This window comes from Primulina eburnea, chromosome 11, assembly GCF_022965805.1.
Source record: "Primulina eburnea isolate SZY01 chromosome 11, ASM2296580v1, whole genome shotgun sequence".
Classification (NCBI taxonomy): Eukaryota; Viridiplantae; Streptophyta; class Magnoliopsida; order Lamiales; family Gesneriaceae; genus Primulina; species Primulina eburnea.
Genome location: NC_133111.1, coordinates 34,393,678 through 34,419,191, shown reverse-complemented (window position 1 = coordinate 34,419,191; position 25,514 = coordinate 34,393,678). Strand labels below are relative to the sequence as shown.

At 33.6% G+C, this 25,514-nt stretch overlaps 2 protein-coding genes and 1 long non-coding RNA gene across 3 annotated transcripts; all 3 read right to left on the bottom strand.

Annotated features, from left to right (window-relative positions):
* Positions 1 to 5,677: 5,677 nt before the first annotated feature.
* On the bottom strand, positions 5,678 to 8,031 carry LOC140805231 (pentatricopeptide repeat-containing protein At3g16010). Its single transcript, XM_073161472.1, has 2 exons — positions 7,758 to 8,031; positions 5,678 to 7,602 (listed from the first exon to the last, which is right to left on the bottom strand). Exons 1-2 carry the CDS (start codon positions 7,846 to 7,848, stop codon positions 5,765 to 5,767), a joined length of 1,929 nt encoding a protein of 642 aa, XP_073017573.1. The 5' UTR covers positions 7,849 to 8,031; the 3' UTR covers positions 5,678 to 5,764.
* A 3,540-nt stretch (positions 8,032 to 11,571) lies between these two features.
* On the bottom strand, positions 11,572 to 23,945 carry LOC140804244 (uncharacterized). The gene is made up of 4 exons (XR_012112140.1): positions 23,827 to 23,945; positions 13,481 to 13,621; positions 12,731 to 12,825; positions 11,572 to 11,655 (listed from the first exon to the last, which is right to left on the bottom strand). It is a non-coding gene; the product is annotated as an uncharacterized lncRNA (long non-coding RNA).
* A 748-nt stretch (positions 23,946 to 24,693) lies between these two features.
* LOC140805559 (uncharacterized) lies at positions 24,694 to 25,209 on the bottom strand. The gene has a single exon (XM_073161824.1). It carries the CDS (start codon positions 25,207 to 25,209, stop codon positions 24,694 to 24,696), a length of 516 nt encoding a protein of 171 aa, XP_073017925.1.
* Positions 25,210 to 25,514: the final 305 nt, after the last annotated feature.

Sequence of the window (25,514 nt, the reverse complement as noted above, 5' to 3'; positions counted from 1 at the left end):
GAAAAGGTCCCAGATGGAGCCTGTCTATGGGAGAAGGCTCTCGAGAGAACCCTGCGATCGTATTTCTATGGTGGAGCCTAGTGCCCACCTCCATGGACCATGTGGAGCTGAAAACTGATCAGTCGACCAAAAGATAAAAGCAAGTCACTTTCGAGGATCAAACTTCACCCAAAATGATAAATGATTGAAAGCTATACTATTAAATTATTCATGATATATGATTTATGCTTAAAAGTTTTTTAAATTCTTTATTTATGCTTAAATAATTTTTAAATGGTTTATTTATGTTTAAAAGCTATTTTTAAATAAAAGTATGATTTTTAAATGCATGTGAATGTATATGTATTATTTGTTATTCATGTTTAGAACTTGCTGAGTCATTAGACTCACTAGTTTTGTATGATCCATGATTTGATGATATTATGAGAGGCGATGGCGATTGAGTGAATCGAGTGCTGCAGTACACTCCCGAGGGACCTTTATGTTCCACACTAGCTTGTTAGTTAAAAGATTTAAAGATTTATGTTAATGACTTTATTTAGAGATATTTTTATTCTTTAATTTCATATTAGTTGATCTTTTTAAAGATCGACGTAGGATTTTTAATTAGTTGATGATTTAGGAATATTTTGATAGACTTACGATTTCAATGTTAAAATATTATGACATATGAAATAAGGGGGATCAGTTCTTGCATATATCAGTTCAGTTATGGTGAAAACTGAACTGATAATTGCTCGAACTGGTCAAATCAGTTTTAAAAACCATAAATAAACAGTTAATAACACAAGATATGTTTATAGATGTTCGGAGATTTCAGCTGCTCTTACGTCACCCCTTCTACCACCTCGTGTAGGTTCCACTAGAAGACCTTGATTTATACAACACTTTGTACAAACCCACTCAGCTTAGGACTTACCCTACTGCCTAACTGAACTCTAAGCCTAGACTGAAGGCAACACCTTCCAGTCAACACTTGTTTAGCGTCTATGTGTCAAAGACTACATACACAAGTTTCACGTCTTTGTGCAAGACTCACTCAGCTAGTCAATAAGCTCAACTATCTGTATATGTGAGTGATTGTGTGTGTCTGTGTGTGAGAACTGAACTATGAATACAACACGAAGGTGTTCTCACACACTGAGAATTTTGCTTCTATACTAAGCTGTTGGCATGCCCTTTTTCTCTTCTATATTTACATGCTTGTGTGTTTTTCACACTTTTATATTTTCCACACACTTGTGTATTGATGATCTTGGTCTGGTATTTATAGAGGCCATGAGACCGTGCACCAAGACTCATAAAAAATGAACCTTGCAGTTTGAATCTGCTCCTCGATATTTGTCTTGTACTTTCCGACAGCCATTGTGGGGACCCGAACTTAATTCAATTCTTAATTACTTTCTGGGAATAATTAATCAATTAAAACAAACAGGGTCTAAATTTTTTTTTTTCAAATACAAGAGTACGCAGCATATGAAATAAGTTTTATTTCATTTACAAGATCAATATCCAGATCTAAATACAAGTCATGTATAATCGTAAATCATGATAACTAATGTTTCTTCACTACTCTCAGGTGATATAACAGATATAATCCCAAGTCCGGATCTCCACGCTAACTGTATTCTTTCATCCTCTTATTGACCCTGATCCATCCCCACCTGTTGTCATGCACACATACAAAACAAGACAACAGTCGTATAACTCCGGTGAGAATAAATCTCAGTATAAACAATGTACACATGCAATCATATAAAACATATACAAAAGCATATAATAAATATTCATATCATGTATCAAATCAGAAACATAAATCAATATCAAGCAATGAATCACACTCCGACTCAGACTCGACTCAAACAACGCGTCGTCTCAGACTCGACTCAACTCTAACCTAGGGATCCCGATGTCTGGATATTAATAATTATATCGAATCTCAGTCGGTAGGAATGAATCAACCCTAAACGGGATCGATATAATTCATACATCCAGTGTCTGGGCGAAACAGCAGCAGAATTGACGAATCAGTCAAGAATTAAGCAAATCAGCCAGTAACTAGACGAATCAGCCAGTAATTAAGCGAATCAGCCAAAGTTTAGACGAATCAGTCGATAACTAGACGAATCAGCCGGTGACTAGGCGAATCAGCCAATGACTAAACAAATCAGTAGTCAATACATGCAGTGGCTATAAATCAATAGATTACAAACATCAATTACAAATATCAATGCAATAAACTAAGTATGTGATTTAGGGAAACTCGAGTCAAACCTCACTCGAGTTGTGCAATCCCAACACAACATTAATTTATACCTTTCTTTCTGATATTCTGATTCTGTCGAAGTCTCGAACCCCCAAGCCTGTCAATACTCAATCTGACAATAACAATATCGAGGGTACGGTATCAATATACCACTCAATCAATACTGGATATAATCAGAATTCAATCAAATTCTGTTTCAACAGTATAACGTCATAGTCTCAATATACCCAGCATTACCATATCAATCAGATATTAATTCTAACATATCATATTCGATAACAAGTCAATTCTGATATCAAATCTCAATCAACTCAACTCCAAAAATCATAACAATTCCATATGGTATCTGTTTCTCAATCCAGTTTCAATTATACGATGTGTACCATGCCAAGAACATCATATATGAATCATATCAGATTCTGACAATACCATAATTTCAAAACATATCAAAACGTAGCAAAACTTACGTCCAGTTGTAGCCTACGTCGATAGGAACTTAATACCGAAGTCGGATTCAAAATCGGACGGGCGTGGAGATACCATAATTTCAGAAATCTTTTCTCACAAAAGGCGTATAGATACCATAATTTCAGAAATCTTTTCTCGATTCTTATGAATTCTGAACGAATTCATGATATATATATATATATATATATATATATATATATATATATATATATATATATATATATACATCTCGTACATGCAAGAGGGCAAGTGGCTCATCCCTCATACTGCACATTTCGCGCATATGCGCGACCACTATCGGCGCATATGCGCGAGACACTATGTCTCGGCGCGTAGCATGCAAAACGCCTCGCGCATATGCGCACCCTCAATCGGCGCATTTGCTCGAGGTCCTTCAAAATTCTTCACAACTCTCAGGTTACCTCGCGCACATGCGCGAATTCGTGTCGCACATATGCGCGAGGTTCTCTGCCCCCGTCGCGCATATGCGCGCATCTATGTCGTGCATATGCGCGAGGCTACTGTTCCTCGCACATTTTCATGCATTTTCTCGTCTTTCCCGGTCCGATCTTTTCCGTCTATAAACATATCAATTATCCCCCAAATCATTTCAGATTACGGTAATCGCATTCTCGGGCCTTACAGCCATTCTGGAATGTTTTGGCTTTAAGCATTGCTACAATGTCTATTATTGTCCTTTGACTGAACAAAAGCTTTTCTTCAGTGCGCACAGCTGGATTCCATTGAATAAGCTTGTCGTGTTCTGGAAACTGATTGATTCCTAACTGATGTTCTGAACTGGTCAGTTGAACTGATCTTGAATTGGTTCGGTGAAATCAGTTGGCTCGTCAGCTGAACTGATTTCCCTGCTTCAGTTGAACTGGTCAGCTGGACTCTTCACCAATTGAGCTCTTCAATAATTGGCAGGGCTTCTGAAAGTCTTCTGCTGAACTGCCTATCAGCTGGACAATCAGTTGAACTGGTCTTTTGATATTTCTGTTGAACTGGTTCAGTTTAGGCAATCAGTTGGCGCTTTCAGTTTGCGTCTCGATAGCTTTATTTTGGCTCTATAACTGATCAGTTCGAATCTTGATCAGTTCCAGTTTCTGCTCACTTAGGTAAATTCATTAGAAACAAAATACCAAGTTTTGTTAACATCAAAATCAAGATTGCGAACATGAAATGTTCCAACAGATAATAATAATGTTAGAACATTTCATGTTTGCGATCCTGATTTTGATGTTAAAAAAATTTGTTATTATGTTTCTAACATATTCACTTGAGTGTGAAGTTATTAACACAAGAATGAAATTGAAACTGAGTTTAGCACAACTGAATTTCTGGCGAGTTTCGGTTTTTTGAATATCTCTCAGCTAGATGATTCAAAAGACAATCCGCCTTTCAACCGATCAGAAAACTCAATTTGGAACAAGTCGTATTTCACATTAGTTGGACAAAATCAGATGTTATCTAGGTCAAAATGTTCCCTGAATGACCGAACTGATTGCACGAAAACAACAATTAGTTGGGTATGAGCAGTTGCGGTATTCTGGCCATATCTCGCAGTTTGGTTATTGGAATGAAGCGCTGACCAGTTGAGCTGATGACCCGTTGAACCGCTAACCAGATTGAACTAGCGACCTATTGAACTGTTGATCGGTTGAACTGCTGACCAGATTGAATTGCTGACTAGTTGAGCTGTTGACCAGATTGAATTGCTAACCAGTTGACCAATTGAGGCTCGGGAAAATGTCCAGCAAGGTGAATTTGTCCATTGTAATTTAAGAAACAGTACATAAACTTTCCAAACAGTCATATCTTTTGTCTAACGTATATATCATTGTTGAGGCCTATAAATACAATATCTTGAAGATCAAACAGAGCCTTTGAAGGATACTTAAAGCATGATCAGTTTACAAGAAGAAATCTGCTAGTTAAGAGCACAAGCCCTTTGCATGAGGATACATTTGAGATATACACTATAAAGAATAAATTCCTCATGCAAAATCATTCACACATTTACTAGAGAGTTGAACTTCAAAGTTTATTTGAGTGAATCTTCAAACAAAGATAATAACGATTGTGTTTGTAGTTTTGGCATAAGAGATGTTAAACATTATGCGAATTGTGAGATTGCGGTCTACAATCGAGAGTGTGTTAGGAGTTTCAATTAGGTAAGAGATAAGTCCTAAGTTGAAATAGGTTTGTACAAGGGATTGTATAAATTAAAGTCTTCTAGTGGATCTTTCTCAAGAAGAAGAATGGGTGACGTATGAGTTATTAATCTCTGAACATCTATAAAAAAAATTCGTGTCTATTTATTTATTATATTTACTTATTATTTTCACTGTTTGTAAAGATGCATTGTTGAAGCATTTTACGTGTTCTTCAAATACCAAAATATTGCATATCAAGTGTTTGATAAAATGTTTCAACCAAAATATTTTTACTCATTCAACTTACATATATTTTAAATACTTTACAAAATGTTTAATTGGTTTCTACAATAAATTATTTTGAGTGTCTTCCGCTTGGTTTCTCGATTTAATTCACTGGTATTCAATATTTCAAAAACCAAGATATTGTAGCTCAACGACAAATCCCTTAATCGATCATGTCAAATAATAATAATAATAATAATAATAATAATAATAATAATAATTTAATCAAATGTGATTAATCTCTAGCATTATCTTGTCATAATCTATTAGATACAGAGTGGTAGTAGCTGCCAAATTTTCCTCACAAAGAGTTCGTAGTTTAATTTTCGTAAATCCGAACTAATAACTTGATGCTTCGTTAAATCAAGGATCGGCATCTCATGTTCTTGAAACAGAGATACAAATAATGAATCAGTTTGATGTTATTTGTGACATTGTGTAAAATTACAATCCACCAGCGAAAGGAACATGAGAAATGCTGCATTTCTTCTAGCTGACATGATGGAGAACGGCCACCATTGCACTCTGATCCAAATGCAAATATGATGTCATACGTAGTCTCGTATATATTTGCTACAATAACAGGATTTTACGCTGCCACAAGCTTGCCATCTTCATCGACTTGGCCAACAGCCTCGAGTATTGACGAGTATGTTATGAGATCATATTGCAAGCCATTCAAGCGCATCTCTCTCATCAAATTGGCAGCCTCTTCAAACATACCAGCACGGCTAAGTCGACCAAGAACCGTGTTGTAAGATACATTATCAGGCTTCATCTTGGAATTCTTCATCTTTTTAAGCATCTCCATCGCCATTTGAGGACCCCCGGTTTTTGCCAATCCATTCAAAATAATGTTGTATGAATTAAGATCAGGAGTGCAACCATTTTCTTCCATGGTTCGAAGCAAAAGCTGAGCCTCATCCGTCATGCCAGACCTCACCATCCCAGACATGAGTGCATTATAGGCATAGACATCAGGAATACAACCAAGTCTTTTCATCTCATTGAAGAGATCGACAGCCTCTGTCAAGCGTCCACACTTTCCAAAATGCTTTATTATCACGGCATACACACGAGCACTTGAAGATCCACAGTTTTCCTTCAGTTCCTGAAATAGCTCATGAGCAGCATCATAACGTTTTGCTCGGCCAAGACTGTTGATCAAGCTGCAGTATGCAGCTGGACATGGAGGAAAGCCCTTTTCATCCATTTCCTCAAGCATCAGTAGTGCTTTTTCTAAATTATTTTTCTTGCAAAATCCATCTATAAGAATCGAATAAGTAAAAGAACTAGGACTAACACTACTTATTTTCATTTTCTCATACCACGACATGATCTCAGTTAATGGGTATTTCGAATCGAACAAAGATTTAATAATAGTATTATACGTCACCACATTTGGTTTACATTCCATTGACTCCATTCTTTCAAAAATCTTAATAGCATCAGTCACACGTTCTGCCCTTCCCAGGAGATTTATGACATTATTTATGAGCACCACATCTGGTTTATAACCTTCGTTAAGCATATTCAAGAATATAGAGTAACCTTCTTCAACCCTCCCAACAGCACCAAGCCCTCTAATCAACTCTGTATATGTATATACAGTTGGTGCACAACCCATTTCTTTCATCTCTTTCACTAATCCTAACGCCGTTTCAACCTTACCCAATTTAAAGTAAACACCTAACAAAGTAGTATATATTTTTGGATTAGGATTTAATCCGTTTTCTTTCATTTCATCAAACAGCCTAATGACAAAATCATCACGACCTAGTTTAGAGAATGCTGATATGAGAGCACTGTATGTTAGCGTATCTGGAATACAGTCACCATCACGGCACATCTCATTATACAGCTCTTGAACTTTTTCAAGACGACCCTCTCTCATCAACATCAAGATCATAGAGTTATACGTGCTCGAGGATGGTTTGCACTTGCGAATTTTTATCTGGTAAAAGATTGCAAGTGCTTTATCAACCATCTTCATCCTGCCCAAAATCCTTACAATTTCCGACAGCTCAGCCGGGCTAATGGCACACGAACTCTTGACCATATCCTGAATCATCCTCCATAATCCACCAACCAGCCCCGCTTCCTCGAGACAGCGGATTAAAGCCATGTATGTAGTTGAATCGTGCTCAAAGTTCCTTCTTTTCCCAGCCCATTTGAAAAACTGTATTTTTACATTGAAATCAACATCTACTTGCAAAACCTCGCGAACTAATCTATGATCAACCTTCAATTTAAGAACATCCAAAGCCTTCTCGGCATCAGGTCCCCATTTAAATATCTTCAAAATCCTAACAAACCTCTCATCAAGGGCCCTCGAAGAACTGTTCTTTCGTTTCTCGAAACGTTGCTCAGATTTTGGGGTCTCATGTTTTGGACGTCCCAGCTGAAACATTTTAACTATTTCATTTTCTGCAAAAAAATGCAAGCAACACAAACTTATTACGAGATCCCTGACAAAAGTTGTTCCATCAAATTACAGTAACAGACGATACAATCCATCAAATTACAGTAACAGACGATACAAAATGCAAAAAATCAAAGATTCCAAATTCATATAATTTCACCTGTTTGCTTGACCCTCTCAAATAGACAAGAACAGGTGGATATCCCACGCTTCGATACAGCCGATTTGGCAAGATTTTCCACTTGAATCATCTCGACTTGCGCCACCACCAACTCACGAATCGCAAATTTCCATTTCTCAGGATCCTAGCATGAATTTACTATCTGCACGACCATTGTATAAAGTAAAATTGAGACCGTATCTGCCACCGCTGACAGAAGACCGGTGGACGGTAATTGTTGCGGCGGTAAAATCTTGAAAAGTGGAGGGATGAGGGGCAAACAAATACGACCGTGAGATCGTCTCACAAATTTTTGCCTATTTTTTATATTAAAGATATATTTTTTATTATGAATATGAATAAAATGGACCATCTCACATATTAAAATTCGTAAGACAATCTCACTCGCTCAAAATTAAAAGAGTATCTCTCACTAGTTATATGTAATAAATTAGGGACTTCTAAAATTCAACACAAAAATTATTGTTTTAAATTTTTTTTAAAAAAATTATATAATTCAATTATTAATAATACTAGTATTTAACCCGTGCGATGCACGGGATGATATTATTAAAAATTAGTGAAAAAATGAATAGATATTTAAATTGAAAAAAAATAATACAATAATAAAACTATTTTTTCGTTAATTTTAAAAAAATTCTTAAATACAACGCATGTCAATTAATTTTTTTGGCTAACAATCACTATCATATATCAAAATTTTATATTGTGTTAGTCTAAGGCAATGACATGATGTTTATCGTGTTTAATGTATTGATGTCGACCACCAGCCTTAATACATATTTAATTTTTTAATTTTCGAGAAGCTATATATTATTATTTTTTAACATGTGATAAAAAAATATTTTTAAATCACATTCAACAAAATTAATAAAAACTACTCTTTTCAAAATTCAGTAATTTCATCTAAATCCACATTCACAAACAATTTTGTGATATGACACGTGTTTGACACATTTAAATGATAACAATAATTGTTTCATCAATATCTTTATCCAAATGAGTTGTGATTTTATCTACAAATCAATTCATAATATACGCAACATCCTATTCTTTCGAAAGAAAAATGAAACATGTGATCATAAATAAATTATGTATAAATCAGATAATTTATTTTATTAACATTTACTATGTGTATTCCGAAACAATGTCAATAAATTTTATAAGGTATCTTTTAATAAGATGCATACTTTATTTAGAATTAGTTTAATCATTTCCATTACAGGACATTTTATACTATCATGTATCCGTGAACTTTGTAATATAGAAGAAAATTATTACATTAGTAATACGTAATAATTAAAATTTCGTACAAATAGAAGAATAATATTTTTTACTTCTCGACCATGAAAGACATGTTTCAAACTTAATGTCTCGTTGTTCTCCTTGTTTCCATATATAGGTAATCATAATAACGAACAAATCCAAATTTAAATGAACATTACATCTTAGAAGAATTCAAATCATATATGGTGCTAAAAAGAGAAGTCATTTCATAATTCAATTTTGGAGTAGATAAATTTAGTAAGATAAATAGAATAAAATTGGTTTCTAATATAATATGCAATATTGTATTATTTATAATTTAAAATTCAAATAAGACATCTCAGGGGACAAATATTATACATTGGATACTTTTGACAGAATTATATCATACATTACTCTTTCAAATTATGGAATCTTGAATTGCATGCATTAGGTATTAAACATTTCTGATTATTGAGGGTAATATAAATGTTTATTGAGAGTAATTTAATACTCATTTGAAACTCTTTTGAATATATCTCTTTTAATTTTCTTGTGCTATCTTATTTGAATTTTTAAGAAGACCATTCAAGATATACAATATACATATGGTTTTAGAAAAAAATACAATAAATTAGTTCTTTCAAATTAAGATAATTTCAAAATATATGCTTTTGAGATAAAAAAAAAAAAAAGGTATGATTATTAAATGAAAATTTAATGTCCATTGGAAAACTTTATTGTAGTGATAAATTTTAGCACTCAAACAATTTTATTTTTAGAAAAAATAAATAAATTAATTAAATATCGTATTTCTTTTCAGTAAGTAATTTCGGCAGGAAATTACTTAAAATACCAAAATGTATTTTTGAATGATTTACCTTATGAGTGACACTGAACATTGCATGCATTTGTATTTTAAATTTATTTATTAAATTTTAAATTAAATTGATTGATATAATCAACGCAAAATTTTGATATAATTTACGTTTTCAATATAGTTTAATTTCAATTTAAGTAAACTTGAAAATAAAAAAACGTATAATATATAAATTACATTTGAATTAATATAAAAAATAATTAAATTCAAAATTGAATTAAATGAATTGATATAATCAATGCAAACAATAATTGAATTGATCATTTATTGCAATAGACATATGTCAATATTCATTAAATGTTTTATTTCCTTTTTTAGTAAGTAATTTTGGCGGGAACTTTCCTATTTTAGAAAAAACTTTGCTTTTATATATATATATATATAGATTATTAATTTTTTATAATTACATAGTTAAAAAAATTTATTTGTGGCATTCACATATTTAACAATATAATTGTTAAATTTTTACAATAATATTAGAAATTAAACTACACGGTTTAAGGGGAAAAAATACAATTTTATACCGCATAAACATTTTGATATAGTTTATATATATATATATATATATATATATATATATATATATAGCCAAACATAAATTAAATTTAACATATAATTTTTGACAAAATATCAAATTTAATCTCAAATGAGACGTGATATTTTTAATCTTATGTTAAATTATAATCTTGTGACTACGTTTAATAATAAATTGTAGTTTTTTCCCCTTAAAATCGTGTAGTTTAAATTGTAGTTTTTTTCCCTTATAATCTTGTGACTACGTTTTTATGTTAAATTTGTAGGTAAATAGATTATTTTCTATATAAAAAAAATAAAACTTTGTAGGAGAATTGCATCTTTAAACATATTATGTTTATTTCTTTGCATTTAGTTACTCTTAATTTAATTTTACATTCATATATGTAGGGGTGAGCATTCGGTCGGTTCGATTACTGACCCAACTGAGTTAGCCATAACCGAACCGAACCGAAATATTTGGTCATAATCGAACCGACTGAATCAATTTTTATAACCGATGAAAACTGAACTGTATTAAAATCGGTTAATTTTTCGCTAACTGAATTAACTGATAGTTTTCAAAAAAATTGTGATTTAACTTTAATTATATATGTAATTTTTCTTGAACACTACAGTCTACACAAATGCATAAAAACATAAAATTACATACATCACAAATGTATAAGTTTTATTTGAATACAACTAATATATGTTCTTTATAAAATAACATAACATGGCCACCAAAAAAATTCATATAAATCTAGTTCCATGAAGGAGATTCAACACAAATATTGGCCAGGAAACAGAGCACTGAATGCATCAAAATATCAAGTTTCTTTCAGCTTGCACATATCTTGAACATCTGAAAGTAAACAAACATCTGATTAGTCAACTGACTTAGAAAACGATACATGAATTTTTTAATGGTAAGAGTCATTCATACTTCACTTATCCCCTTATGTTGTTGAAGAAGTGTCCAACACAATTTTAGAAAAATCTGAAAAATAAATGGTGACAAATAAGAAATATAAACTAGTTTTTTTAATGGTAAATAAAAATTTAACAAAGCTATTTTTTTTCCGAAAAAAGTTACCGTATTCAAGTTTTTCAACATCTTCTAAAGTTTGTTCAACATTGATTGGTATTGGGATCAACGAAGCCAATCTTGCGTACAAATAAGGCTTTCAACAATCATAGGAGTTATTGAACTCCTAAAGCAATCAAGTACTCGACCACCTGTACTATAAGCAGATTCAGTAGCGACTGTTGAAATAGGAATGGCCAAAACATCTCGAGCAATTTGAGCTAATATGGGAATCTATGACAATTTTGCTTCTACCATCCCAAAATGTCAAAAGAATCATAATACTTTTCAACCATTTCATTGAGATACTTGTCGAGCTTTGATATACTTCCATCGCCAAAAATTTGTGCATTTTGTCTCTTGTATTTTGCAAGGATTAATTATCTAATATGACAATATCACTTGATTCTTGAACATACAACATTTTTGAGGTTTTAAGATCCATCTTATCCTTGTATTTCTTGTACAAAGCAAACAAAGTCTCCTTGACTATCTTTACTACTCTTGCCCCATTTTCAGCTCCGTGCAACTCTACCAACATAAATTATACAAAATCCAACTTATGCCTTAGATCAAGCACCACAACAATATAATACAACGTATTCGTCTTATCAGGATCTCTCCAATATTTGTCAAAAAAAATTGCATTCTTAACCCCCATGGAATGCACATCAATATCATCACTTTCTTGTCACTCATTCAATATAGTATGAATAGAACTAATCTCATGAGTAAAAGTATTGGAAGTGACATACAATGACCCGAAACCTTCCATGTTATTTAATAAAAAAACTTGCCATAAAGAAGCAAAAAGTCTAATATTACTCCAATCAATACATGTTGGTCTCCCGTCATAAGTCCTAATTTTATTTTTGCGGTTTACTAGCTGCTCCAAATATCACCTTTCCATCATTCAAAACAATTTCCCATTTTCTGAATTGAAGATCTAATGTAAAAAAATGGATCTTGTTCATCAAATCTTTCAAAAACTCTTTCAAATTTTTGAGCTACATTCAACATCAAGAAATTCGAGTTCCATCTTGTTGATACATCTAAACATAAAGAACTCTTGCTTTCAATTTTTTCAAGCTTTGCACACTACTTGAACTTGCTTAATCTAGCAGGAAATTGCTTAACATATTTCACCGCATCTCTAACCCTTGTCACATATTCATTTATATCTTTAAACCATCAACAATAATTAAATTAATCATATAAGATACACACCTCATGTGAATATGAGATCCATTCAAAATAATACTAAGTAGCCATCTTTCTTCTAAAACTTTTGACAGCAACATCATTTGAACTTGCATTGTCAACTATAATAGTGAAAACTCGATCACTTCTCAATCCCTTAGCAATTGAAATTTTCAATTGCTAAGATAATCGCCTCACCTTTATGACTTGTAATTGGACAAAAATTGATAATTCTTTTGTGTAATTGCCAATTGTTATCAATAAAGTGGGCTGTTAGACACATGTAGTTGACTTTTTGAATCGATGTCCATATATCTGTTGTCAAACAAACTCTTTGTTATGCTTTATTCAACAAAATTTTCAAACTTTATTTTTTAATTGTATATAAACCAACACAATCACGTTCAACTGTCCATCTTGAAGGAATTGTAAACCTTGGACACACCATTGCCATAAATACTTTAAACTCTTCTCCTTCTACAAATTTGAAAGGGAGCTCCACAACAACAATCATTCTAGCTAAAGCTTTTCTAAAAGCTTCTTGATGAAAATTTTAAGATGTTAAAGACACCTTAACCTTTTTTCACCCGGCTGTAAATTTAATTGTGCTTGAATTGTTTCAACCGCATGAGGGTGAATTTTATATGAGTTAATATGAGCCCTCAAACTCGCAGTTCCTTTCTTATATGGATCACAAAAAAGTTCTTTACCACAGTAATTGCATTTGGTCTTTTTTCCTTTCTTGTCATTTTCAATTTTTTTGAAATGATCCCATACCTCACTTCTTGATTTCATTGGCTTTCACTTTGTCATTTTTTATTTAGAATCTGGACATGTTTCCATCCCAGTTGAAGGTGGTATCATTGGCAGGGAACAACTACCATCAGTATCCATATTTGATATATTTTCTTGCTACATCTACGAGTAAGAAAATATAATTTTCATCAATATTAATTCATAAAACAATGTTACAAAATGCTACGATCACTGAAGTGAAATAATAGAAGTCTGGAGATTATTTCTGAATTTTTTCTCAAGAACAATGTGTAGAGATTCCTAACCAAAGAAGCACATAAGATATCAATAGCGTGCAGAAAAGAAAAGGAACACAATAAGTAACTTCTAAAGTCTGCTACATAATTCTTTAAAACAATTTTTCCTCCATTATTACAAAATATGCCAGGTTAATTATATTTTTTCTGCTAGGCCAATTTCATGTAATGCTGCTACACTTTCGTCCCACTGAACATCAAGAATTTGCTGCATAAACAAATCTACTACAGTGGAGTGCAAATTTCAAGCCATATATGAATACCACGGAACAACTGTCACGCCGTGAGACCAGGGTTAGTCGACACCGGCGTTTTTCAACAATCACAAAATTGCTAAACAACAAACCTCTTAGTACAGTATAAACCAAAACCAGTTTATATTACAAATACCATAAAAATGGAATCGTCTTTACAATGATAACTCTAAAAACGATAAAAATCTGCGGAAGCGTTTATAACTTGAATTAAAAACTCACGAGAACATATTCTTAATTAAAATTCTTCAGATCTCCACTATCAGTCCAAAAACTGGTGTCCGATTATTCTTTCACTGTTTCTTCTTCTGATTTATCTGGAGAGGGTAAAGTAAGGGGTGAGTATTTTGGGAAATACTCAGCAAGTGGGGGGGCGTATCGAGCACAACATAAAAATATTTACTCAATTTTCGAAAACAACACATAAATACATCATGCTTTTCGTAACGTAACAGCATATTCATATTCATATCATAACAGCACTGCAATTTTTCCACCTTCTATGGTTTACTGATATCAGTCCCTAAGTTTTAATTCTCTAAGGGGACGATGCCATAAAACGGTTCTATCCCACCGTGAAGGGCCATATTTTGGAATTCCACCCATTTTCAGGGAATCATCACAGTGCCAACACGTAAACGTACCAAAATTTAAAAACGCAGAGACGGATTGGCGGTGCTCGACCGAATTTTCAAAAAAACGAGTACACATGCATAAACCGAAGATTTAACCACTTAAAACAGCCCACATACCTTAATTCTTGAAGAAAAACACGAAGAATTCGAAAATCATAGAAGAATCATGCAACCGACACTTCGAAAACACAACAGCACATCGCCTGGAAAATCAGCCGTCTTGAAAATTTCTTTGCGCCTTATTGAATTGTTGGATTGGGCAATTTCACAGTACGTTACAACATTCGTCAAATAAATTATGAATGGAGGAGATCGGGTTTGGAATTCGTTTTAACCTGTTTATGGATGAAAGATCATAAGTATACTGTTTCCCGCCTAGAATCGGAGCAGTTTTCTTGCGAAGGCTATAAACAAAAAACTAACATTTGGATTTGGCCTAAATTTGGATATGTTATTTAAACATATGGAAGCACATTCTGAACGGTGGAGATCGGATTCCGAGTAACCGAGTGAGATAAATGAATTTCTGAACTTGGACAGAATTTTATGACTTGTGCAAAATTTTTTGGAGGAAATTTCGAAAATAATGGAGAGAAAACTCGAAATTTGAGGTGTAAATTAGGAATGAGAGTTTTTCCTATTTATAGAGTGGTGGATGCTATCCTGATCGTGTATTATCCTTGCGCTTGAACTTTGAATCAAACTTTAAATCTAGGATAATTATCATATACTATCTATCATTATCCTTATCAAAATATCCATATATGTATTATCTCTTATCTTATATCTTTATCTGGTATAATATATATCATCTCAAATCTTAGATCTCTATCTGTATAATCTTTCCAACTTTGAATTTATATCTCAAAAATTTATCTGCTTATATCCAAATATTCTTTATTTAATTTATTAGATAATGATCTATTTATTTATCCCAAGTTCAAAATATATATACAATACTATCTTAAATTTTGAGCTTCAAAAATATTGTACACCATATAATTTTCCACTAACTTTAGATAATCTTGCAAATCTTACATATTATAATGATATAGATACCCGAAAATTGCACAAATCCTAGTACCATTAAATTACAAAATATTATCATGATTATGCAAAAATTTTGGATTTTACAACAACAGTGAGGTGTTGGATCTCGGTTTTCTCGTACCCAAACGCAACGGAAGTTTAAAAAAAATATTTTGACATTCAAAATATTTGGATCGTATGGTTTAAATTAAATAAACATTCATACGGAGTTAGAAAATTTTACCTTTAGTGAATTTTCACTTGGCTCCAACTACTCCAGTATTAGCGGACCTAGCTCTTGTTGAAAATCCATTCGAAATTTCTTCGATCTACTTCTTTATTCTTCGAATCAGATCCACGACCGGATTACTTGTTCCTCTTCTAACTTGCACTAGAAAGTATAAAAGATGTTTTGCGTAGAAAAAAAACACAGAAGAAATCGACTCAGTACCTCTTAATTAAGGTGGCCGAAATTTCTTGCAACAAAAGAGAAAAAATCGAGAGCAGCACCGAAAATTGGAAGAGCCAAAAGTGTATTGTGTGTCAAAAAAAACTTTCGGCAAAAACTTGTGTGAGACAGTCTCACGGGTCGTATTTTGTGAGACGAATCTCTTATTTGGGTCATCCATGAAAAAGTATTACTTTTTATGTAAGGAATATTACTTTTTATTCTGAGTATCGATAGGGTTGACTCGTCTCACAGATAAATATTTGTGAGACTGTCTCACAAGATACCTACTCAAAACTTTCGGATGCATCTTCACTTAAAAAAAATCAAAATGTTAAAATTATGTATAATCTTCAATTTACTTAATTAATTAGATTAATTAAGTCAATTAACGATTCTACAAATATTTGCATGACAAATCATGAAACTGTCGGATGCATGTTACTAAATAAGAATCAAATTCTTATTATTATTTTTCTAATAATTTCTTTACTTAATTAATCTAATTAATTAAGTTAATTAAAGATTCCAAAAAAAAAAATGCATCTCGTATCATGGTCAATCTCGAATGATGCATACATTTCTGTTGGAACTTTTCAAGTTCGAAATCTTGATTTTGATGTTAACAAAACTTATTATTGTGTTTCTAACATATTTACTCAAGTGTGAAGTTGTTAACACAAGAAGCAAACTGAAACTGAATTCTGCACAAACAGAATTTCTGGCGAGCTTCAGTGTTTTGATGATATCTCCCAGCTTCGTATTTCACATCAGTTGGGACAATTCGGATGTTATCATGGTCTAACCGATCACTGGATTACCGAAATGATTGCACGAAAAGAACAATCAGTTGGGTATGAGCAGTTGCGGTATTTTGATCATATCTCTCATATCAGTTATTGAAATGAAGAGATTTAGTATGCGTTGGAAAAATAAGACGATGATCTACAAGTCAGCATCAAAAGTCAAAGTCTGAATCAAAGCTTAAGATGCTGATAAATGACGATAAAGTTACTGGTTCTGCACAACTCAGCAGCTGAAACTGAACTAAACCAAACCAGCTACAGACCAGTTGAACCAGATCAGTTGAACTGCACCAAGTGAACTGAACCAGACCAGCTGAAGACCAGTTGAACCATGCCAGCTGAACTGAACCGAACCAGTTGAACTGAACCAGCTGAACTAAACCAAATCAGCAGCTGACCAACTGAACTGAACTGAACCAGCTGCTGACCACTTGAACTGAACGACCAGTTGAGTTGACCAGAGTTGAACAGTCGGGAAAATGCCCAGCAAGACGAATTTGACCGTTGTAATTTCAGAAACAGTACAAAAACTTTCCAAACGGTCATATTCTTGTGTCTAACGTATATATCATTGTTGGCGCTTATAAAAATACAACATCTTGAAGATCAAAAAAGAGCTTTTGAAGTGGATTCAAAGCATGGGCAATTAACATGAAGAAATCAGCTAGCTGAGAGCACAAGCCCTTGTGTGAGGATACATTTGAGATGTATACTGTAAGGATAAATTCCTCACACACAATCACTAACACATATACAAGAGAGTTGAACTTCAAAGTTTAGTTGAGTGAGTCTTCACACAAAGACGTAAAACAATGTGTTTGTAGTTTTTGCATATGACACATTAAACAATATGCTGATTGTGACGTGCTGCCTGCAATCTTGAGTATTAGGAGTTTAGTTTAGGCAGTGGGTAAGTCCTAGCTGAGTGGGTTTGTACAAAGAGCTATATAAATCAAAGTCTTATAGTGAATCCTTCCCAAGGGGAAGAAGTGGTGACGTAGGAGCATTTGAAGTCTCCGAACATCTATAAACAAATTCACGTCTATCTGTTTATTGCATTTTTTTGGAACTTTTCAAGTTCGCAATCTTGATTTTGATGTTAAAAAAACTTGTTATTGTTTTTCTAACATATTTACTCAAGTGTGGAGTTGTTAACACAAGAATCAAACTGAAACCGAATTCTGCACAAACTGAATTTCTGGAGAGCTTTGGTATTTTGAGGATATCTCCCAGCTGTATGATCCAAATGACAATCCGCCAATTTAATTGATCCGAAACTCAATTTGGAACAAGTCGTATTTCACGTATGTTGGGAAAATTCGGATGTTATCATGATCTAACTGATCGCTGAATTACCGAACTGATTGCACGAAAACAGCAATCACTTGGGTATGAGCAGTTGCGGTATTTCTGTCATATCTCGTAGATCGGTTATCGAAATGAAGCAATTCAGTATGAGTTGGAAAAATAAGACAATCATCGACAAATCATCTTCAGAAGTCAAAGTCTGAATCGAAGCTTAAGATGTTGATAAAAGACGACGAAGTTACTGGTTTTGCACAAACTGAAATCAGTTAGGCTAATTTTAGCACATTAGCTGAAATTGAACTGAACCAGACCATCTGAAGACCAGTTCAACCAACTGAACTGAACCAGACCAGCTGAAGACCAGTTGAACCAGACCAGCTGAACTGAACCGAACCGGCAGCTGACCAATTGAACTGAACTGAGCCAGCTGCTGACCAGTTGAACTGAACGACCAGTTAAGTTAACCAGAGTTGACCAGTTGATCAGAATTGACATTTGGGAAAATGCCCAATAAGACAAATTTGACCGTTGCAATTTCAGAAACAGTACAAAAACTTTCCAAACGGTTATATTCTTGTGTCTAACGTATATATCATTGTTGGGGCTTATAAATACAACATCTTGAAGATCAAACAACAGCTTTTGAGAGGATTCAAAGCATGGGCAGTTAGCATGAAGAAATAAGCTAGTTGAGAGCACAAGCCCTTGTGTGAGGATACATTTGAGATATACACTTTAAATGATAAATTCCTCACACACAATCACTCACACATATTCAAGAGAGTTGAACTTCAAAGTTTAGTTGAGTGAGTCTTGCACAAAGACAATAAACTTGTGTATGTAGTCTTTGCATATGAGACATTAAACAATATGTTGATTGTGAGGTGTTGCCTACAATCTTGTGTGATAGGAGTTCAGTTTAGGCAGTGGGTAAGTCCTAGCTGAGTAAAAATCAAAGTCTTCTAGTGAATATCTTTCCCAAGGGGAAGAAGGGCTGACGTATGAGCATTTGAAATCTCCGAACATCCATAAACAAATTTGTATCTATTTGTTTATTGCATTTACTTATCATTTTCATAGTTTTAAAGAAGCATTGTTGAAACATTTTATGTGTTCTGCAAATACCAAAATATTGCATACCAAGTATTTGATAAAATGCTTTAACTAAAATATTTTTAGTCATTCAACTTGCATATATTTTAAATGGTTTACAAAATATTTAATCGTTTCTATGAAGGATTATTTCAAGTATTTTCCGCTTGGTTTGAACACAAACTCGATTTAATTCATCGGTGTTCAATATTTCAAGAACCGAGCTATTATAGTTCAACGATGATCCCCCTAACCGATCCTAACAATTGGTATCAGAGCGGGTTGTTTTTGAAAGAACATTGAAATTGATTTTGATGTGTAAAATTCAAAAATTTCAGATTTTTTAAACATATATATGCAAAACTGAATTTTCACACAGCTTGCAGCGACCGTGGGAAAAATGACATATCTCATTGCTCGAGTGTCCAAATGATGAACCGCTTTTTGCGTTGCAAACTAGACTTGTAGAGGATTACATCGGTATAAAATTTGCAGCCTAGTTATGCCCGAGAATATACAGTTTATTCGTTGAAGGCAGAGCATATGTGCTGTAGCAGAAAATGAGCCATGAAGAAAATTGGTTAGTTATCTCTCTTCTTTTATAATTTTCAAATTTCAAAAATATAGGGGAAAAACTCATTATAATTTTAATGAGTAGATTATTTCTAAATATTGAGGGGGAAAATTTTGTTTAAAATGTTTTGAAAATATGACTTTTTGATTCACACAAAAAGGGGGAGAAATATGTTAGTTGAGTTGATTGTTTATCCAAGTTTTGTGATCATCAAAATGGGGGAGATTGTTGGAACTTTTCAAGTTCACACTTGATTTTGATGTTAACAAAACTTGTTATCGTGTTTCTAACATATTTACTCAAGTGTGAAGTTGTTAACATAAGAAGCAAACTGAAATCGAATTCTGCACAAACTGAATTTCTGGAGAGCTTTGGTTTTTTGATGATATCTCCCAGCTGGATGATCCAAATGGCAATCCGCCAAATTTCATGATCCGAAAACGCAATTTGAAACAAGACGTATTCATGTAGTTGGGCAAATTCGGATGTTATCGTGGTTTAACTGATCGCTGAATTACCAAACTGATTGCACGAAAACAGCAATCAGTTGGATATGAGCAGTTGCGGTACTTTGGTCATATCTCTCAGCTCAGTTATCGAAATGAAGCGATTCAGTATGCATTGCAAAGATGAGAGATGATCTACAAATCATATTCAGATTTCAAAGTCTGAATCAAAGCTTAAGATGTTGATAAATGACGATAAAGTTACTGGTTCTGCACAAACTAAAATCAGCTAGGCTGATTTCAGCACACCAGCTGAACCAGTTGAACTGAACCAGACCATCTGAAGACCAGTTGAACCAGATCAGTTGAACTGAAACAACTGAACTGAACCAGACCAGCTGAAGACTAGTTGAACTAGACCAACTGAACTGAATCAAAACAGTTAAACTAATCCAGATCAACTGAACCAGCTGAACTGAACCAAACCAGCAGTTGACCAACTGAAGTAAACTAAACCAGCTGATGACCAGTTGAACTAAACGACCAGTTGAGTTAACCAGAGTTGACCACAGTTGACGTGTCGGGAAAATGCCCAGCAAGAAGAATTTGACCGTTGCAATTTCAGAAACAGTACAGAAACTTTCCAAACGGTCATATTTTTGGGTCTAACGTATATATCATTGTTGGGGCTTATAAATACAACATCATGAAAATCAAACAACAGTTTTGAGGGGATTCAAAGCATAGCAGTTAGCATGAGGAAATCAACTAGTTGAGAGCACAAGCCCTTGTGTGAGGATACATTTGAGATGTACACTTTAAATGATAAATTCCTCACACACAATCACTCACACATATACAAGAGAGTTGAACTTCAAAGTTTAGTTGAGTGAGTCTTGCACAATGAGAATAAATTTTGTGTATGTAGTCTTTGCATATGAGACAATAAACAAAATGATGATTGTGAGGTGTTGTCTACAATCTTGTGTGCTAGGAGTTCAGTTTAGGCACTGGGTAAGTCCTAGCTGAGTGAGTTTGTACAAAGAGTTGTATAAATCAAAGTCTTCTAGTGAATATTCTTCCCAAGGGGAAGAAGGGTGGACGTAGGAGAATTTGAATTCTCCGAACATTCATAAACAAATTTGTGTATATTTGTTTATTGTATTTACTTATCATTTTCACAGTTTTAAAGAAGTATTGTTGAAACATTTTATATGTTCTTCAAATACCAAAATATTGCATACCCATTGTTTGATAAAATGCTTCAACTAAAATATTTTTACTCATTCAACTTGCATATATTTTAAATGGTTTACAAAATATTTAATCGTTTCTACGAAGGATTATTTCGAGTATTTTTCGCTTGGTTTAAACACCAAACTCGATTTAATTTATTGGTGTTCAATATTTCAAGAACCGAGCTATTGTAGTTCAACGGTGATTCCCCTAACCAATGTTCACACATTTACTTATCATTTTCACAGTTTTAAAGAATGATTGTTGAAGCATTTTATGTGTTCTTCAAATACAAAAATATTGCATACCAAGTGTTTGATAAAATGTTTCAACTAAAATATTTTTACTCATTCAACTTGCATATTTTTTAAATGGTTTACAAAATATTTAATCGGTTTCTACGAAGGATTATTTCGAGTATTTTCCGCTTGATTTGAACACCAAACTCGATTTAATTCATCAGTGTTCAATATTTCAAGAACCGAGCTATTGTAATTCAACGGTGATCCTCCTAACCGATCCTAACAATTTCTTATAATATCATGCATCATTATTATTTTGCTTTGTGTACAAGTTTTTAAAATTATGGTATCATGAATATTTCCTTATTAAATAAATAAATACCATATTTTATAAAAACTTAATGGGATATATTTTAACTCAATTAAAATATAATTATTAAAGCACGTGTGAACTTTAATAAATTAACATGATGGACTTATACTCTTACAAACACATTATCTATATTCTCATTATATTAATATTATCATAATCTCGATCGACGATCCAACATCATCGATGTGACAATTTCCACTTATTTGTTATTATGATGCACACTTTAATTTCGAGATCACTAATGTTTAAATAAGGCAGGTGTAATCTCTTTGACAGTTTTAGCATTCATGCTCAAAATTTCTACAAGTTTTTATAATATTTATTTATAAGCTTATCGATTGATCATATCAAATTTATTTCTTATAAATTCAACTCATTGAATTTATTATCTCAACGGGAACTGGTAAACCAATACTTGTGTGACTCTCTATGGTTCAGGGATACAACTGGCCGTGGGTTCACAACTCTTTGTGATTCAGGACATAATCATTTATTCGGGCTTACCCTAATTTGCCCCATTCTATGTATCAACTATTGATCATGAGAATGTCAGAAATCACATTTCTGATTAAACTCATCGAATTATGGTAAGAAACGTCTAGTAGCATCACCCCATGATTCCGTATGTATCACTGATAGTGCCTGCAAGAACCAGTCGCCCCATGATTCCCTAGGTATCCCGATCGAATCTGCAACCATTGGTTCATCGAGAGTTGTATAATAATTCAATAACTATGTGACACATCTTTGAGAATAAATAGTGGCATTGCATGTACAATTGGAGAACTCTTTCTCTAACGTACATCTCATACTCTGGCCAGAGATTCCATGCATTATTATTTCATCAGATCACATAAGATATCCACACTCGTAGGTGAGAGGTAAATTCCCGACTACAATGCACTGGCTCCTACATGTGTCGAACTGTACCCAATCTCGGCACCTGATGACTCTCTTGAGTCGGTAAATGAGTCAAAGCACATGCTTATCATATAGAGCCTCAGTGTTGTCTCGGGTCGTAAGGACTAATGATGTACAATCATAACCACAGACTTATCCTCTCGATGAATGATAACCATTTGGAAAGTCCGAGGGATGGTTGTTCGGTATAATCATCATATGACTATCCATCTTCATGTTTGGACATCTTTATGCCTTTACCAAGAAACGCGGTACACATCACATATGCTAGTCTCGAGCTCAAGAGACTTTTATCCATGTTTTAGGCTGCTGAATCGACTAGGAACGAATTTAGATTTTATGGTGTTTACAAATGAATTTCAACATTGAATTACGATTCATTTGTATTAAAGTATAATCAAGGACTTTATCTATGCTGATTGCATGGGTATACAGATAAAGTAAAACAAACCATGAAATAATGAATTATATTAAAATAAAGATTGTTTATTACAACTGAGTCAATAAATTCCCTACTAAACAGTTGACTTTCAGGACATCTACTCTAAGATGCAAGTGGAGTTCAAATCTACTACAATGGAGTGCAAATTTCCTCCCATTCATTTGTCGTCCTCTACACCTCCCGTGAAAGGCACATTTCAGACCATATATGAATATCACGAAATAGCAGTGCAAGAGTGTAACTCTTTCCAGTATTCAAAACTTACCAGTGAAGACTAGAGAACGACCGACGATGAGAGATGGGCGAGCGGCGTCTCGATAGGTGACGAGAGATGGGTAGCCGGAGGATGAAATCAAGAGTAGAGAATAGATAAGTGAGAACGAGAAATTCAAGGCGTTTAGAATTAGATTAGAATTAAGGTTGATTTTTAAATTTAAAATTAAAAAATATATATAAATTGATAAATAATAACAAATTATTAAATAATAGTATTTATTATATTGTTTAATTCGGTTAACCAATTTCAAAATTTTGAAAACCGTAACCAAACCGAATTAACCAACATAACCGATTTTTTTTTTAAATTTGAAAATCGGATTTCCGAAATAACCGAACTAAATTTCCGAATTGGCTTGGTTAGGTCGGTTAATTCGGTTTAATCGAAGTCTTGCTCCACCTACATACATGTTAGTTTTTGTTTTCATACTCAAATAAGAGTTCATGAAATTATTTTCAAAATTAGTGGACCTCTTGTAAGATGATTTTACGGATCTTTGTCTTGAGGCGAGTCAACCCTGCTCATATGTACAATAATAAGTAATATTTTTTGTAGAAAAAGTAATAATTTTTCATGTGTAACCCAAATAGGATATTCATCTTATAAAATTGACTGATGAAACTATATTATAAAAGTTTTTGTGTTTCAAAATTATCTCAAGTGTCAAATTTTTAATTTTATTTTTTTAAAAAGATTAATTTTATTTTTTATTTAAATTTGAAATCCCAAACAAAAAACTTTGAGATATTCGCTATATACCATCTAACTGGCACACATAATATGAATATAACTTTGAACATTAGTCATAAATTAAGTTATAATACATATGTTTTTTTTTATGGTAAACTCGTAACTTTATTGTGAAATATTGAGATCGTTCATTACAAGGTCTACCAACCAAACAGGAAAATTCCCAGGACCCCATAAATAAGGGGCTTGAGAAGAAATAGCAAAAGAAGCAAGTTTGTGCGCAACAGCATTCGCCGAACGTCGAACATGAGTCAGAATGATTTTATGTTGACCATCCAAAAGCCTCTTAATATCCAATGCAATTGCGCCGATATAACTGAAATCCTCAGCTGGGTTGGCGACTGCTTGCACCGCCAGCAGAGAATCAGTTGTGATCTCATGTATCTTCAATTCACGTTCTTGGATCACCCGTAATCCTTCTCGAATAGCCACCATTTCTCCATGAACAACCGATAATGGCTTAGAAATTTTTCTCCCAAATGCTATCAGCAGGTGTCCCGCGTGGTCACGCACCGCCCCGCCGATTGAATAGTTGCCAGTATCCTCATTTATCGCAGCATCCACTTCCAGTCGTTGTTGATCCATCTGCGGTCTCTGCCATCGTGTAGGCGAAGCTAACATGTTGCGCTTGTTACCTGAATTCAATGATTCGTGAGCTGATTGGTGATCCCGAAGCAACGTTTCACTTCAATCAACGTCCAAACGACCCGTCCTAGAGCCCTGGTCATGTAGAAGGCGAGTTCTGGCTTGCCAAACAGCCCATGTTCTCATCACAAAAGACTCAAGATTGGTTTTATTAAGCACGCATTTCATCCGCAAGAAAATATCAACAAGGTCCAAGCCTTGAAGATGCTTCATATTCGTCATGAACGCCGAAGCCTTCCAACACTTTTTCACCACCGGGCACCAGAAGAGAGCATGGCACG